Below are 16,695 nucleotides of genomic sequence, written 5' to 3'. Positions count from 1 at the left end.
AATAAGAAGGGGGAAAAGGAGGAGTGCTGTAAAATTCCCTTCCCCATCACTACTTTGGTAGGGAATACCCCAAATCAAGATGTTGAGCAGACACTTACCACCCCAGAACCGGATAAGACCCTCGCTGACCTAGAGGTCAGTCCTGGGAGTTTTAAGAAGGCCCAGTGGGAGGACCCCACATTAGCGGTAGCAAGGGGAAATATACGGGACCAGAATAGTACTCCTGGCCAACCAGATAGGTCACTTGCTTACCCCTACTTCGAGGTAGAGAACGACCTAGTATATCGGGTTGATAAAAGGAAATCAGTTACAACTAAACAATTGTTGGTACCACGGACATTCCGTAACGTAGTATTACACCTCGCACATAGTCATCCATTGGGGGGACACCTAGGGGTGGAAAAGACAAAAGAAAAGGTTCTCCGAAGCTTCTATTGGCCTGGGGTTCTGGCAGAAATTACGAATTATTGCTCCTCATGCCCAGAATGTCAGATCACCGCCCCGTTCAAGGCGTACCGCAGCCCATTGGTACCCCTTCCCATAATAGAGGTACCATTTGACCGGATTGCTATGGATCTAGTAGGACCCCTAATAAAGTCTGCTAGGGGACATCAGCATATATTGGTAATATTAGATTATGCCACCCGATATCCGGAGGCAGTTCCCCTACGTAGCACCTCAGCTAAAAACATAGCAAAAGAGTTAGTAGTTCTGTTTTCCCGGGTCGGGATTCCTAAAGAGATTCTATCTGACCAGGGAACACCATTTATGTCCCAAGTAACAAAAGAGCTATGTAAACTCCTAAAAATCAAGCATCTCAGAACCTCAGTCTATCATCCACAAACAGATGGTTTAGTGGAAAGGTTCAATAAAACCTTAAAGAGCATGTTACGGCGGGCGGTTGATAAAGATGGGAAAAACTGGGATTGTTTGTTACCGTACCTGTTATTTGCCATTAGGGAAGTTCCCCAATCATCCACAGGCTTCTCCCCGTTTGAACTATTGTATGGCCGACACCCAAGGGGCTTACTGGATATAGCCAAAGAGACTTGGGAACACGAGGTTACCCCTTACAGAAGTGTAATAGAGCATGTTGCCCAGATGCAGGACCGCATTGCTGCAGTCCTACCCATAGTGAGGGAACACATAGAGAAAGCTCAAGAAGCACAGAGGAATACGTATAATAAGGGTGCTAGGGTCAGAATTTTTTTTCCAGGTGATAGGGTACTAGTTCTGGTTCCCACCGTGGAGAGTAAATTCCTTGCTAAATGGCATGGGCCATATGAGGTCTTGGAAAGAGTGGGAGAAGTAAATTATAAGGTAAGACAGCCAGGTAGGAGGAAACCTGAGCAAATTTACCATATAAACCTACTCAAGCCCTGGAAAGATAGAGAAGTCTTGTTAACCCTAGTACCCCCAGGTCCGTCAGAGAATCAAGAAACTGACCCAGAGGTTAGCATAGCTGAAACCCTGTCTGTTCATCAGAAACGAGAGGTTCAGAATTTAGTGAGAAGAAACAAAGAAATCTTCTCTATACGGCAAGGTAGAACTAGCGTAATTGAACATGACCTAGTCTCTGAACCGGGGGTCCGAGTTAACCTTAAACCGTACCGAATCCCAGAGGCCAAAAGAAAGGCTATAAGTTTAGAGGTTAAAAAAATGCTAAAACTAGGTGTAATTGAGGAATCCCAAAGTGGGTGGAACAGCCCTATAGTCTTAGTCCCAAAGCCAGATGGTACAACAAGGTTTTGTAATGACTACCGGAAACTAAACGCGGTGTCAAAATTTGATACTTATCCTATGCCCAGGGTAGATGAACTTGTAGAGAGACTGGGCAAAGCCCGATATCTCACAACCCTAGACCTAACAAAAGGGTACTGGCAGGTTCCCCTCACAGAAAGGGCAAAAGAAAAGACAGCCTTCTCAACCCCAGACGGCCTCTTTCAGTATAAGGTGTTGCCTTTTGGCTTACATGGAGCTCCCGCCACATTCCAAAGAATGATGGATAAAATTTTAAAACCACATGCTCGGTAAGCTGCCGCCTACCTGGATGATGTGGTAATCCATAGTGAAGATTGGCAATCCCACCTTCCAAAGGTCCAAGCTGTGCTTGACGCAGTCCGGTCTGCTGGACTAACTGCTAACCCCGCTAAATGCACTATTGGTCTGGAGGAGGCCAAGTATCTGGGATATTCTATTGGCAGAGGTTTACTCAAACCCCAAACACTCAAAGTGGAGGCGATACAAAATTGGCCAAGGCCAGTTACAAAAAAACAAGTAAGGACCTTTTTGGGGTTAATTGGGTACTATAGAAGGTTTATTCCCAATTTTGCAACTAAGGCAACCCCACTAACTGACCTCACAAAAGCAAGAGGACCGCTAATGGTAAAGTGGTCCCCCGAAACCGAACAGGCCTTTAGAAGCCTGAAAGAAGCTCTCTGTGCCCAACCAGTGTTGGTCACACCTGACTTCTCCAAAGAGTTCGTAGTCCAAACCGACGCATCTGAGGTAGGGCTGGGGGCGGTACTCTCCCAGGAGTCTCAAGGTGAGGAGCACCCCATCCTTTATTTAAGTAGGAAACTAAATCCCCAGGAGAAAAATTACTCCATAGTAGAGAAAGAGTGTCTCGCAATAAAGTGGGCTGTAGAGACGCTCAAATACTACCTGTTGGGGAGAAAATTCCGGTTGGTCACAGATCATGCACCCCTTACCTGGATGTGTCAAAACAGGGAAAAGAATGCTAGAGTGACCAGGTGGTTCCTAAGCCTACAACCCTTTAAATTTTCTGTGGAACACAGGTCAGGGCACAAACATGGCAATGCTGACGGGTTGTCAAGGATGCACTCCCTAATATCCATGGTCGCTCATCCCTTGAGGTCTGAGCTGGGGGGGAGGATATGTGACAGAAACCAGGGGATGGTAATAAATTCTGTATATAGGGCTCCCAGGATACTAGACAGTTTCTATCCTGTTTGGCCTGGGAGTGCAGCCTTATAATACATACACTCCATCCCACAGTTTGGCAAGCGCTGGAACTGAGGGATGAGAGATCCAGACCAGAGTTTGTCTGCTGCCTGATTTCTGTCACCTGTCATGCTAATTAGGAATCAGGTATGAAAGACTGATTTCCTGTTTGCTCTGGTCTCCCCACAAGAGCCAGGAGGCTGGAAGGCTGCTGAACTACAGAGGGGAGAAGCCTCTTCCCCAAACAGGTTCAATCTTTCTGTTCATTTGTGTAAGACTGCAAAAGTACCGTGTTTTGATGTTGGAAGTGGAAAAGCCACTTCCAACCCTGAGTCAGGGATATCTAAGTTAAGTTATTGCTCAGGTGAGCAGCTTTTGTTTTTGATCTGTTTTCTGTTGTATGCACTGTGGCAGTCTCAGTGCCTGGGACTGAATAAACCAGGCATAGCCTGTTTAAAGGAACAGTACGTGACGCCTCATCATTTAACCTACCCTAAAAGACCGTGTTCTAAACAGTCCCGGACAAACGACGGAGCCCCGGAGTAAGCCGTTTGTCACAATATATATATATATATATATATATATATATATATATATTTATTTTTTTTATATATATATATATATTTTTTTATATATATAAAATAAAAATGAATAGACGATACCGTTCTGTGGCTAACAAAAATGCTTTTATTTGTGCGAGCTTTCGAGATCTCTGATCTCTTCTCCTCGGTTATCTGATACAAAGCATCCTTCAAAATCGCATCGTATAGTGAATTGTCGTAAAGCGAAACCCATTTTCCCATAGGAACAATGTTATAAATGTAGGTTATGTTCCTACAAAGGCCTTTTTAACACAGAATAAGCCAAAATATTGCACTCAGGCACTAATATGCAGTACCTGCAGTAATTATGATGTATAAACATTGTTTGAACTTGTTCAATATATATAAAAGTTAAAGATACAGCGCCTTGGGGTGCAATGCAATCTAACTAACACAGTTAATGGTGAAATAGTCCCTTTTGCTATAACAAAAGCAATACAATGTATCAAATGATAACTACCTATCTAATGCAAAATGTTACAGTTGATTAGCTGATGCTTAAAATAAAAAAATTAAAATATATATAAGAAAAAAAATGTCCAAAACCATATAAATAAAGTCCAATACACTGTGACCTGTATCAGTCAACCTAGATATGTATTCTGGATACTGGCAGCCTTCTTCTAGAGCACAACAATCTCCCTCCACGTGACCTATGCAGAAAAAAAGAAGAAAAAGCACCCGATCCTTGTGTGATACCAGTGTAAAAAATGTAATAAACATTTCACAATTCAAAACTCACAAACATCCAAGTAATATGCGTGTTGTGAGTAATACTCATGCCCCAACACTGCTTCCTTCAGACACTGTTCCACCCAACAACTCTGAGATTTCCTCCCCTCTCTAGTGGTGTCGCCTTCTCAGATGTCCTCCGGCAACCCACAGATGTAAACAAGAGTTCCTATGTAAGAGTGTTCCTAGGTATTCTAGCGCAGACTGAAGAAACGCGTAGGGTCACGTGTTCATGTTGCGAGCAGCTGCTTGTGATCTTACAAACGCAGGAGAGAAGAGCTGTGATTCGTCTTTTTCTTCTTCTTTTTTTTCTGCATATATATATATATTATATATATATACACACATTTACACACACAGTATAATAGATTATATTACCATGTTGATGCTGTCACAGCAAATGTGCCCCAGGACATTTTGTGCTCTCTGTAGAAATAAAATAGTTCCAGAGTTGTACATTATGTTGAGAGTCGGGGCCTTACACAAAATATTATTTTCAGAGTTTACTGGCTTCCCGATATTTCAGCCTATCACATATTTTGTACATGTACTGTAACTTTTGTATTAGGTAACTCCTGATATTGATTGACAGTCATCATAGGGGAACGTCTATTGAGTAATTATTTTATGCTGCTCTCATTTTCCCTGACTTTGGCACCTTTGGCAAGATATGAACTGTCTACAGATCTGCCAGATTTTATCTTAATGACATTTTTGAGTCAGAGGTAATAAGCGTCTGAAAAATCAGAGTTTTAATAAAATTCTTGGCCAACCTACATAACTGTAACCCATATTCCCCCTCCCAATCGCAGATAGGGTGCATGTGAGGAGAATCTACTGTATATGTATTACCCGTTGTGGTGCTTTACCTGTTAGGCTCACAGGAGGCCTAAGCCTCCGCCAATGAGTGCCTGGGGTGTATCCTCTTGAACAAAACTATATGGTGCAGCGCCTCCACCTGCGATGGCTCCCAGCAGAGCGGGAGTTGTTCCTCGCAGGAGACATTCAAATGAACACATACACTGGATGTAAAATAGCAACGGTCTTTACTATAACAACATGCAGACACTTCTCACTCTATAAACTTATCACTCTATAATAGTAATGGCACAACTAACCAAAGCGCCAACTCAGGGCGCTACCCTCAACCGTATCCCCACATCGTGTCCACTGTCCCACACCCGAACCCCAAGTGTGTGGTGACCGCACAGTCACTAGAATGAAGATATTATAGATGGTGCACTTAGTTGTAGGGTTACCTGCCGAACGCTCCTGCACTCGGACCAGCAGAAATCTTCGCAAAGGCTCCGCCGCCACGATGCCTTCCACGACGCTCTTCCGGGGCGATCCCACCCAGATAGATATGACAGTCTCTGCACTTGCAGAGAGTGATTCACTTCAATCACTGGCCAGGATATTCCTCTTCCTGGCTGTACCCTCACTTGTCTGGGTTCTACAGGACCCTGTCCCTGTCTAAGGGGAATCCCTGTAGTAATCACAAGCTGAGGTGATTGGGGCCTAGCTGGGGCCTAAGGGGGGAATGTCTGGCCTAGTGTATGAGCCACTTGCTCTCTACACTTACCCACCCTCCCCTGTCTGTGTCCCAGATTCTTCTGCTTCCTCACTGCAGTGCGCAACAATGTATCTTTCCTCTCAGGGAAAGCTGTAAGCCTTATTGGCTCCCTGGTGTCAGGTGGCCTTTCTGCCTCTAATCATTCTGGGGGCTGTAGTCCTCCATGGCCCTCTTTCCTATTGGGGCCGCGTACGCGATCTGTAATGGCCGCCGCTACTCTCCGCTGAGCCTGCGCAACATTGTAATGGCTGCCGCATCGTCCTAACTGCACATGCGCGACTGTGGGCCGTCCCTGCGCAAACCTACGCGACACAACCAAGATGGCGGTGCCCTGCCGCCGGGAGCCCCCGCAGCAACGAGGGAAAGGGGGACCAGGGGGGACCCTGCTACACTCTCCCCCTGGCGAAAATACCTACATCCCCGCTTGGAGGACAGCGTTACAGTGCATATGGTTATACAATAAAAATGCAGTGCATGATATGTACAACTTAACATATTCACTTTATATGAATTGGTACACCACATAACAACCACAGTAATACCTGAGGCCAGCTGAGTGTTAGCTGTTTGCTGAGACCAATTGTGGGATGCCCCTAACTGATAATGTGGCGGTACCTCACTTTGACTTTTGTGAGCCTCCGCCTGGGTATTCTCTTGGAGATCATGCTCTGGGGCAACAGTCACTGGTTCCATACTACTTCCTCCCCCTGGTGGAAGGAACAGCACAGTGTCTCTTGGCCAGACCTTTACCCGGCCATCTGCGGCATGGATGCGGTAGGCCAGTTGGTCTTGACCTTTTCCTCGGTCCACCACATGGCGAATGAAACGCTCCATGTCGCGCTTAGAGGAGGTGAATTTCACTGGATCACTCACAACACAGTCCTTGTCCCTAAGTACTTAGGAGGCTTCCACTGGGAAGCGAGCAATTAGCAATGTCTCTGTACTCAAAGTCTCTGTTACATCCTGCAGGGGGTAAAGGGTTGATACCTTACCACTGCATTGATTCACGGTGGCCAGCAAGTCATCAGGAACGCTGACTGTTACCACCTCGGCGGTCTTGGGACCTGTCCCCGGCACTTCTGGGGCAGTCCACTCACTTTCTGGAAACTCGGGTGCGTTGGATCCCAGTCCTGGGACCATTTGGGTTGGAGTGCACGGGCTCACACTCAGTTCAGTTATGGTAGCGGCTATGGTGTCACACGGGCCCACCGTCAGATCATGAGCAGTCTCACATCGGGAACACAGATGTCCAGCGACGTTCTGCTGCTCAGCATGAGCTTTAGTTGGGGCCTTTCCCACAGCCGCCTCCATCGGAGCCTGTCGGGAGTAAGGAGGTTCCTCACCACTCCGCTGGCTTGCGATGGGTTCCTCTTCCTCCGATCCCGTCTCTTTATCTTCAGCTTCACTTGTGTGGTCCGCCGGCAGGCGCATCACCACGGCTGGTTGTTTGTCGCTGGAATCACTAAGAGAGAGTGGGGGTAGAGACACCTTACCCTGTGATTCCGGAATCTGCGGTTCTGGAATCTGCAGTCCTGAGTGTAGAACCGAGTCTGGAACCGGGGTGCACAGACCCCCTGGAACATCTGTTATAGCACACTGACTCGGTGCAACCACAGCGTCGCAGCTGTCCATTTTGATCAAAGTAGCTTGAAAATCTTGTGGTTTTAGAGCAGAGTCTAGAACCGTGGTTAGAGCGCACTGCCCCCCGAAATCTCCGTGGTTGCAGTAGGGTGGTTAACAGCTTCGATCCCCCCGGTGGAGGGGCCCATTGCACCTTTCTCTGCGGGTTCCGGCTCTAGAACCGACTCTGGAACCGGATCTGGAACCGCTGTTAGAGTGCTCGAGCCCTCGGAAACTTCTGTGAGGAAGGTAGATCGGTTACCTGCATTGACTGGCCCAGTATTGAAGTCAGTCACTCCTTTCTTGGCGAGTTTCGTAGGCCACAGCAGCACAGGCTTCAGGAACTGTGCTCCGCAGCAGGCACACTTGGGTCCCCAGGTCAATTTGCCACCTGGGAAGTCACACTGATTGCAACACATCGTATACATCCCTCATCATCCACGTTTGCCAACTGATATTCTGCTGGTAGCTTAAAGGGGTCAAAGTCCATACCACCAGACAATTTTAAGTCCTTTTGCAAACATGGGCACAACAGAAAGGGTACGTCCCCTCCCTTTCTTCTCCAGACTCCATACAACTATGGATGCTGTGTGCGGCAGCTTTTACCTTTCTTACTGGGAACAGAAGTTACTGACTGGGAATCACTGTGCTTCCTCCCCCTGGTGGAATCCAAAGGAGGGACACATTCTATCAAGGGGGAATTCTGTCTCTGTGCTGAGCCACTCACATCGCAGGGGCGGGGCTCGGGTTTTCCCGCCAGACCCGGACAAGTTTCTGCAAAACATTTTCGTGCAGGCTGGTGGCATGCAACATGTGCACTCCCCTGACTTGGTGGGAGACGCCATTTTAGGTGTGACTCACTGTTAACATATCCTGATAATGGAGCCTCCATTTTGATTACAGTCCTTTTAACTACACTAGGGCTCTTTGCATAGATAAGGAGTTAGCCTTCTGGTAGGGCATTTTCCCTGCATATTTCCTGATCTGCAAATATTCTGTTTAGGCCCAGGATTTCCTTTAGGACTCTAGAAGGGCACTCACCTCCTCATGAGCAGGAACATTCCCCAATGCCTCCACTTGACTATGCAGCTCCCGAATCGTACTGGCCCAGATATGGACCTCGTGGCTTGTTGTTGGTAACATCTTTCCTTGCGTACTTTTGGTACTCTACAACTATTAGGGCACCCCAGGTCTGATCTCAGCAGCGCCTCCAAATGTAACCCATATTCCCCCTCCCAATCGCAGCTAGGGTGCATGTGAGGAGAATCTATATGTATTACCCGTTGTAGTGCTTTACCTGTTAGGCTCACAGGAGGCCTAAGCCTCCGCCATTGAGATCCTGGGATGTATCCTCTTGAACAATACTATATGGTGCAGCGCCTCCACCTGCGATGGCTCCCAGCAGAGCGGGAGTTGTTCCTCGCAGGACACATTCAAATGAACACATACACTGGATGTAAAATAGCAACGGTCTTTACTATAATAACATGCAGACACTTCTCACTCTATAATAGTTTATGGCACAACTAACCGAAGCACCAACGCAGGGCGCTACCCTCCACCGTATCCCCACACCGTGTCCACTGTCCCACACCCGAACCCCAAGTGTGTGGTGACCGCGCGGCCACTAGAATGAAGATATTATAGATGGTGCACTTAGGTGTAGGGTTACCTGCCGAGCGCTCCTGCACTCGGACCAGCAGACAAACTTCGCAAAGGCTCCGCCGCCGCGGTGCCTTCCTCGACGCTCCTCCGGGGTGATCCCACCCAGATAGATATGACAGTCTCTGCACTTGCAGAGAGTGATTCACTGCCATCACTGGCCAGGATATTCCTCTTCCTGGCTGTACCCTCACTTGTCTGGGTTCTACAGGACCCTGTCCTTGTATAAGGGGAGCCCCTGTAGTAACCACAAGCTGAGGTGATTGGGGCCTAGCTGGGGCCTAAGGGGGGAATATCTGGCCTAGTGTATGAGCCACTGGCTCTCTACACTTACCCACCCTCCCCTGTCTGTGTCCCAGCTTCTTCTGCTTCCTCACTGCAGCACACAACAATGTATCTTTCCTCTCAGGGAAAGCTGTAAGCCTTATTGGCTCCCTGGTGTCAGGTGGCCTTTCTGCCTCTAAGCATTCTGGGGGCTGTAGTCCTCCATGGCCCTCTTTCCTATTGGGGCCGCGTGCGCGATCTGTAATGGCCGCCGCTACTCTCCGCTGAGCCTGCGCAACATTGTAATGGCCGCCGCATCGCCCTAACTGCACATGCGCGACTGTGGGCCGTCCCTGCGATACGGAGCGCCTCTGCTGCCACTTCTCCTTTACCAACATGGCCGCCGCATCGCTACTGCGCATGCGCGAACCTACGCGACACAACCAAGATGGCGGCGCCCTGCCTCCAACGCCGCCGGGAGCCCCCGCAGCAGCGAGGGGAAGGGGGACCAGGGGGTCCCTGCTACATAACCTTCTCTGCACAAGTGTGGGACCGACATAATGAAATATACCATGATGGGCCATGGCACGAGCAGTTTATCTTAATGAGGACCTGCTCTGCTAAGCAACACATGCAAGAGCATCACAGCTGCTGAGGGTACAATTGTATGTTTTAAATGTATTACAAACATCATATATACTCAAGGCATGAATATGATTTGTTTGCTTGGATAACCAGGAAGAATGGTACTTAGTTATAGAATGGGATGTGGCTGTTTGGTAAAGCAGCAATCTACGCTGCAGGTTTTTTCTTTTGCGTCCCAAACTGGGGTGTCTGTAAGAGATGTGTGCAGAGGTATGCAAACGGAGACTGTTTTAGGGTGAAATTATATCTTGGCTTTATTGAGCCTGTTCCTTTATCCAGGCAAAACATACAAAAACAACAAAATAACAAACCCCTATCCACTTGTAAGGGCTAGCTTGTTTCCCCAGACCCTATCTGCAGGACTGGAGGGATATTCCCATTACCAGCCTATCACCCCAAAGTCTCAGGAAGTACCTTAAGCAGGTGGCCCTCCATGTCAGTCTCTGTCAGGTTCCTGGTTCCTCTGTGTACAGGAAATACAGGGTGTCTTGTACTCATCAGAGCCTTTGTGCTCAAGACAGTGTCTGTGTACAGGCTTCTCTGCTCTCCTTCTGTCAGCCCAAAAGTGAACTATGGAATCTCTCCCCTGTGTCTCAGATGAGGCTTTTTACAGAGCTCTCATTAGTCCAGGTGGAGACTAGTTAATTGAGTGGCTACAATTAACTATCTCTGCTGGATTCTCAGAGCTCTGAGGCTGCTTTATTTAAACATTGATACAGTATGTCCCTGTTACAGTGTCCCTTTGAGACGACTTGCAGTCTCCCGACCTCCGGTACCCCCGGTACCTTGTAATACAGGTAAAAAGAGGTACAATATGGACACTCGGCGTCAGCAGACTCTCAGGTTCTGGTATATAAAAAAGAAATGTATTTTTGAAAATGAGGACTGTTGCTTCAAAGTGTCCCGGGTTCGAAATCTGGGACAAAACTAGTGGACAAATCTGTGCCATATAGTATATTTGTCAATGTTTCTACAGAAAGGATGAGGGAGCACACCTAAGGACCTCTATGGTGCAGTAGCCTTTATTACACACACAAAATATTATATCAAGTCAATCAATTCACTCACAAACGAATAGTCTTTTAAGCTTCTCTATGGTAGTTGTAATGACTTGCTTCTTTCTTTTACATCAGACTGTAGACATCACAGTGTGTCACACCAGCACAACTCCATCTTTTCATAAAGTGTATACTGTAAATAAGGAAACATGTCCCCGTGTCTTCCTTTCCTTTGATCCGCTTGGTGCTATGGTTTACACCAGTTTTGCAGCTGTGCATTTGTTTTTTTCTCTAGTGATCGATACATGAATGTTTAAATGCTGACATCTTCCTGCACAGGATCCTGTTGATTTGGGATGGCAACCCTTCGTGAAGACCTGGATAACTCAAGTAACTGCAAAAATGCCACTCACTGGTGTGGATTACCTGGAGAGCTTATTCAGCAAGAGTGTGAGAGACGGACTGGCGTTCATAAAGGCGCACAAGAAAATGCTGCCCTTCCCTGTGCATGAAGTGGGGGTTGTAATGAACCTGTGCAAAATTCTGGATTCTTTTATTGCTTTCATTAGCAGAAACGGAGGCTTCGGGCAGCGTAAGTAAATTCAACTTGACTTTTTATTTATTAAATTAATGTATGAAGTGCTTATTCCTATTGTCACTTTTTTTTACTGCATTATGTACATGGATGGCGCTATATAAAGACATACATACTGTACATACATACATTAATACCTTGCAATGATGGAACTTATTAAGGCCCAGTTGTTACCTGAACACTATCTGTCACCATTTTCCATTGCAATGCCAACTGTCTGCATCCAACATAACAAGCATCATTTGTTTCTCTGTGCCTTGGGAGATTCCCATCACAATGGCTTATTCAGTTAGCAGCAATAGTGCCAATGCAGGGCTTTCCGTGCGATAGCGTTGTGTCTGCGCTATCTCAGCTCATTGAATAAGCCCCATATAGTCTTGTATAACAAAAAATAGAGATGCTTTTGTGCTTCATATATAGTAGGTGAAGACAAGACCCCTGAAGAACGTTCTGTGACACCAAATATTCACTCCGCCAGAGCGGTGCAACAATTCAGCAAACTGAAGAGCCTGTATTCTCCACGTTCAATTGAAAATCTGAAAGAGAGGTAAGAAAATTGTCAAAAGATTTTAAACTGCAACGTTCAAGACTGATTAGTTTGGCTCTATCATCGATTGCCTTGTCTTAGCTGTTTTGTTTGTTGTTTGACCAGCAGCAGATCCACCGAATTGAACATAATTGTATAACTACTTTGTTAAACTCTTTGCTGCTTCACAGCATAAGTCCGTTCTGGTCTCAATGACGGCGAACGGGACTAATAGGTGAAGTGGAATAACTCTTGGAAGACACAGTGCCGTATTCATGAAGCTACAGAGCCAATCACATGTCAATGGCAGTTTTCCCTCGACCATGCTATTATTATCAATTTTGCAGCTTTATAAATAAGGCCCATTGAATGTTATTGTGACGTAGGATGGAAGCCTTTTCCTCTAATACACTACTTTAGTGTTCCATGTTTTGGTTGTTTAACACATTTGACTATTTTTATAGGGAAGAACAGAAGTGGTTCTTGGAAAAACATCCTGAAAAATTGACATCCCTCCTTGGAAAACTCTATATATTTGCATTCACATGGGCATTTGGAGGCGTTTTAAGAAGAGAAGATGAAGAGGGAGATTTACTCATTGGATTAAGGGCCAGAGATGAGTCTCTGGTAAATATAACATATGACTTCAGTAACTTTGTGCATGACTTGTTCGATGGAGAGAAAACCCATGGTAAGTTCATAGTTCTGTGTTCTTTGTCTATCTGAATGTGTTGTTTTATTACATATAAATGATTACCTGCATATTCCAGGTTTGTAAAGGTGTGAATACAGATTCGTGCGGCATTCCCCTGCATTTATTATGCTCTATTTTTAAAGCATTGTTTGGAGATTATGGGCCAAATTTACTAAACTGTGCTATTCCATAATGCATCTTCTGTCTCGAAGATATGTTACAGCCCATACATGACTGGGCTATAACACGACTTTCAGCTCCAGAAGGTGCTTATGGCAGGGGTTTTCTATTCCAGTCCCCAAGACCCTGCAACAAGTCAGGTTTTCAGGATATCCCTGCCTCAGTACAGGTGGCTCAGTCTTAGACTGTGCCACTAACTGAACCACCTGTGCTGAAGCAGGGATTTCCTTAAAACCTGACCTGTTGGGGGGTCTTGAGGACTGGAGTTGAGAACCCCTGGCTTATGGCATAACACTTATTCGTAAATATACTATCTATGTATCAAAGTCTCCCTGCTATAAATTTGGGACAACCCTGGCAAGATAAAAGCACCACTAGGTTTATCGTATAATGTATATTCATTTTTAAGGGATTTCTGACTTTTAGTAATCTGATGCTGTTTTTTTTGGTACTACTTTTTCCCCGTGTTACAGCTGGAACCCTTTACTACATAACTCCCTTTAACTTAACTTGACATACAGAGGCAGCTGCCGGTATTCGACCACATCTCGGGAAAACTGCGAGATTCCCATAAAAACCCAGCGAGTTTTCCACAGCAGACTTAATGGCCCAATCGGATTAACACAGCGGGGGGTCCCTGCGTTTGAATGGGACTCGCGCTGTGTGAATCCTACCGGGCTTCACCTGTCTGTAAGAGACGCTCAGTAAGTGATAGACTGAATCAGTCACTCTGCCTGCGCGCCTCTAACAGGCGATTGCGGGGCTTTTATTTTATTTTAATAATACAGTATTGTAGCAGGGGGTCTCCGGAGCTGAACCGCATTGGTTTCAGGTCCGGGGACCCCTGCTTCCCGAGTTACAGGCCCGTTATGGGGTGCCGGTATAAGTGATGGACTGTGGACTGTGTTCATTCTAAATACTATGGACTGTGTTCATTCTAAATTCAAACCCAAATCCAACTTCTTTCTTAACTACCTAGAAGTATTTTTTTAAATGGTCACCAAAGACCTAGAAGCCCTATTTGTTAGTAAAAATAAGTACCATTCTAATCTAACAAAAGATGAGAAATTAGCATTGGAGGAACTCTCAGCAGATAAGAATATTGTGATTAAACCAGCAGACAAGGGAGGGGGAGTGGTAATTATGGATCATAGTTATTACATGCTTGTAGCCAATAGAATCTTGGGCGATACAAGTACATATCGGAAATTAACATCCAACCCCTCTGCCCTTTATAAAAAGGAATTACAAACTCTATTAGAGGGTCGGAGAGAACAGGGAATATTGGAGGAACATGAAATCCAATTCCTCAATGTGGAGGATCCAATATTCCCCGTTTTCTACTTTTTGCCTAAGATACACAAGAATCTTACGCACCCTCCTGGACGGCCAATAATCTCTGGCATTGGGTCACTGACGGCCAATTTATCAGAATTTGTGGACAGCTATCTACAAGAAATGGTCAAAAAACAAAAATCATATTTGAAAGATACAAGTGATGTAATTTTGATGCTGAGGGAGATCCAATGGCAGGATAACTATGTATTAGTTACCACAGATGTAACGGCTCTATACACATCAATAAAACACGATGATGGATGTAGAGTCGTTAGGCTATTTTTGGAAAAGGAAGGGAAATTTCCGAAGATACAAGTTGATTTTTTGGTCGAATGTATAAAGTTCATCTTAAGTAAGAACTTCTTTTGGTTTAGTGATGTATACTATTTACAACTTTGTGGGACCGCCATGGGGACTAAATTTGCGCCCAGCTATGCCAATCTATTAATGGCCATGTGGGAAGATCAATATATATGGTCTTGGCCTGGGCTGGACGCTAATTTGGTCACATGGCGGAGGTACATAGATTACATCATCTTTGTTTGGAAGGGTACGTTAGAGGATCTGGACATGTTCCTCATATATCTGGATACTAATGAACTCAATCTAAAGTTCACATCCACCATTAGTAGCTCTACTGTAAACTTCCTAGATCCTACCATTTATTTGGAAGATGGCTCCATTAAAACTAAAAACTATTTTAAAGATGTGGATGCCAACAACTACATTCTACAATCTAGTTGCCATCTCAACAAGTGGATTACTAACATCCCATACGGGCAGTACCGCAGATTTAAGCGTAACTGTACTGACAACCACGTATTTGAGGAACAATCCACTGTGTTGTCTAGGAAGTTTGCAGAGAGACACTACAAAGATGATGTTGTTAAACGAGCACTGGTTAAAACAATGGATACCCCTAGGGAATCGATGCTAATCCCCACTCATAAAAAATGTATAGAGAATGGCACTTTACAAGTGCCTTTCATTACACAGTATAATAAAGATGCCAGTAAAATTAATAAAATCCTTAACACTCATTGGCCGATATTAAAAAAATGACCCAATTTTAGGGGAACATCTAGCAGATAGAGTTAAGATGGTATATAAAAAAGCACCCAATATTAAAAACTATCTATCTCCAAGTGCTTTGAAAAATACTGCAGTGAGATGTTCCACCTGGCTAGACCCTCCTAAAGGGTTTTATGAATGTAAAATGTGTACTGCCTGTCAGCATAGTTCCAAAATAGTTCAAAGTTTTAAATCAAATGTAACACATAAATCATATAACATCAAACAGCATCTAAATTGTAGATCCAGTTTTGTTATATATTTTGCGGAATGTGATTGTGGTTTGCAATACATTGGTAAGACCTTTCGCCTGCTTAGAATACGCATATTGGAGCACCTTGGAAATATTAAACGGAAACTTACCACCCATAGTGTTTCCAACCACTTTCTATCAGTACATAATTCTAATCCTGCTAGCTTTTCGTTTAAAGCTATAGAACAGGTTATGCCCCATTGGAGTGGGGGGGGGGGGGTAGGGGGGCAATAGAAATTTAAACCTCATTAAGAGAGAATCATTTTGGATGTTCGAACTTAAAACCATTTTCCCTCAGGGTTTCAATTTGGAATTCGACATCAAAACTTTTCTGTAAATTATCCTAACTTTGTTTTTCTATTTCCTCAATAGATTTGTCCTATCTTTTCCAACTATAAGTTGTTAGAAGTAGCTGATTATAATAGCTAGATATTTTAGGTGTTTAAATATATCTCTTGTTGTGTAATGGCTAATTATTTTATTATATATTTTTTAATATTATATCTTTTAACATCATACATTTAATTTTAAATTTTAATCAACTCTGTATGTTTGAATAAATATTATGTGCCTTTGGAGACCCACATATGTCCGATGTGGGACTAATATAATATGTTCTGATTTTATCTCAATTGAGTTATTTAACGTTATGCGATTACCATATTTAATTACAACCAATGGGACTTCAGCTTAGCGTATATTAGTTACCAAGAACCAGTCAGCAAACACTCCTGAAGAAACCGAGTGCGGTGAAACGCGTAGAGTGACGCTGACCAGTAAAGATCCACAAGCGACCGAAGCCCCTGTGAGCGGATGACGTCACTTCCGGTTTCCGGTTTGGGTGAGACGCATCAGTGACACGCACGCTGAGACAGAGGGGAGGCAGAGAGATCACCCTTTTCACTGCTGAGATCCGTTTTGTGTGATCTAAACGCTTTTAAACTTTTACTATCATGTGAGTGCATTGTATTACACTTA

At 44.8% G+C, this 16,695-nt stretch overlaps 1 protein-coding gene across 3 annotated transcripts in view; it reads left to right on the top strand.

The window, feature by feature from the left end:
* Nucleotides 1-16,695, top strand: part of DNAH14 (dynein axonemal heavy chain 14) — a 368,675-nt gene that overhangs the window by 194,708 nt on the left and 157,272 nt on the right. For all 3 annotated transcript variants that reach the window (XM_075595506.1, XM_075595507.1, XM_075595505.1), the window contains exons 42-44: nt 11,400-11,652; nt 12,076-12,202; nt 12,646-12,872. In XM_075595506.1, the coding sequence (XP_075451621.1) occupies nt 11,400-11,652; nt 12,076-12,202; nt 12,646-12,872 (607 nt within the window). The remainder of the gene's footprint in view (nt 1-11,399; nt 11,653-12,075; nt 12,203-12,645; nt 12,873-16,695) is intronic.

This window comes from Ascaphus truei, chromosome 4, assembly GCF_040206685.1.
Source record: "Ascaphus truei isolate aAscTru1 chromosome 4, aAscTru1.hap1, whole genome shotgun sequence".
NCBI classification, from domain to species: domain Eukaryota; kingdom Metazoa; phylum Chordata; class Amphibia; order Anura; family Ascaphidae; genus Ascaphus; species Ascaphus truei.
This window is presented reverse-complemented; position numbering and strand designations above follow the sequence as displayed.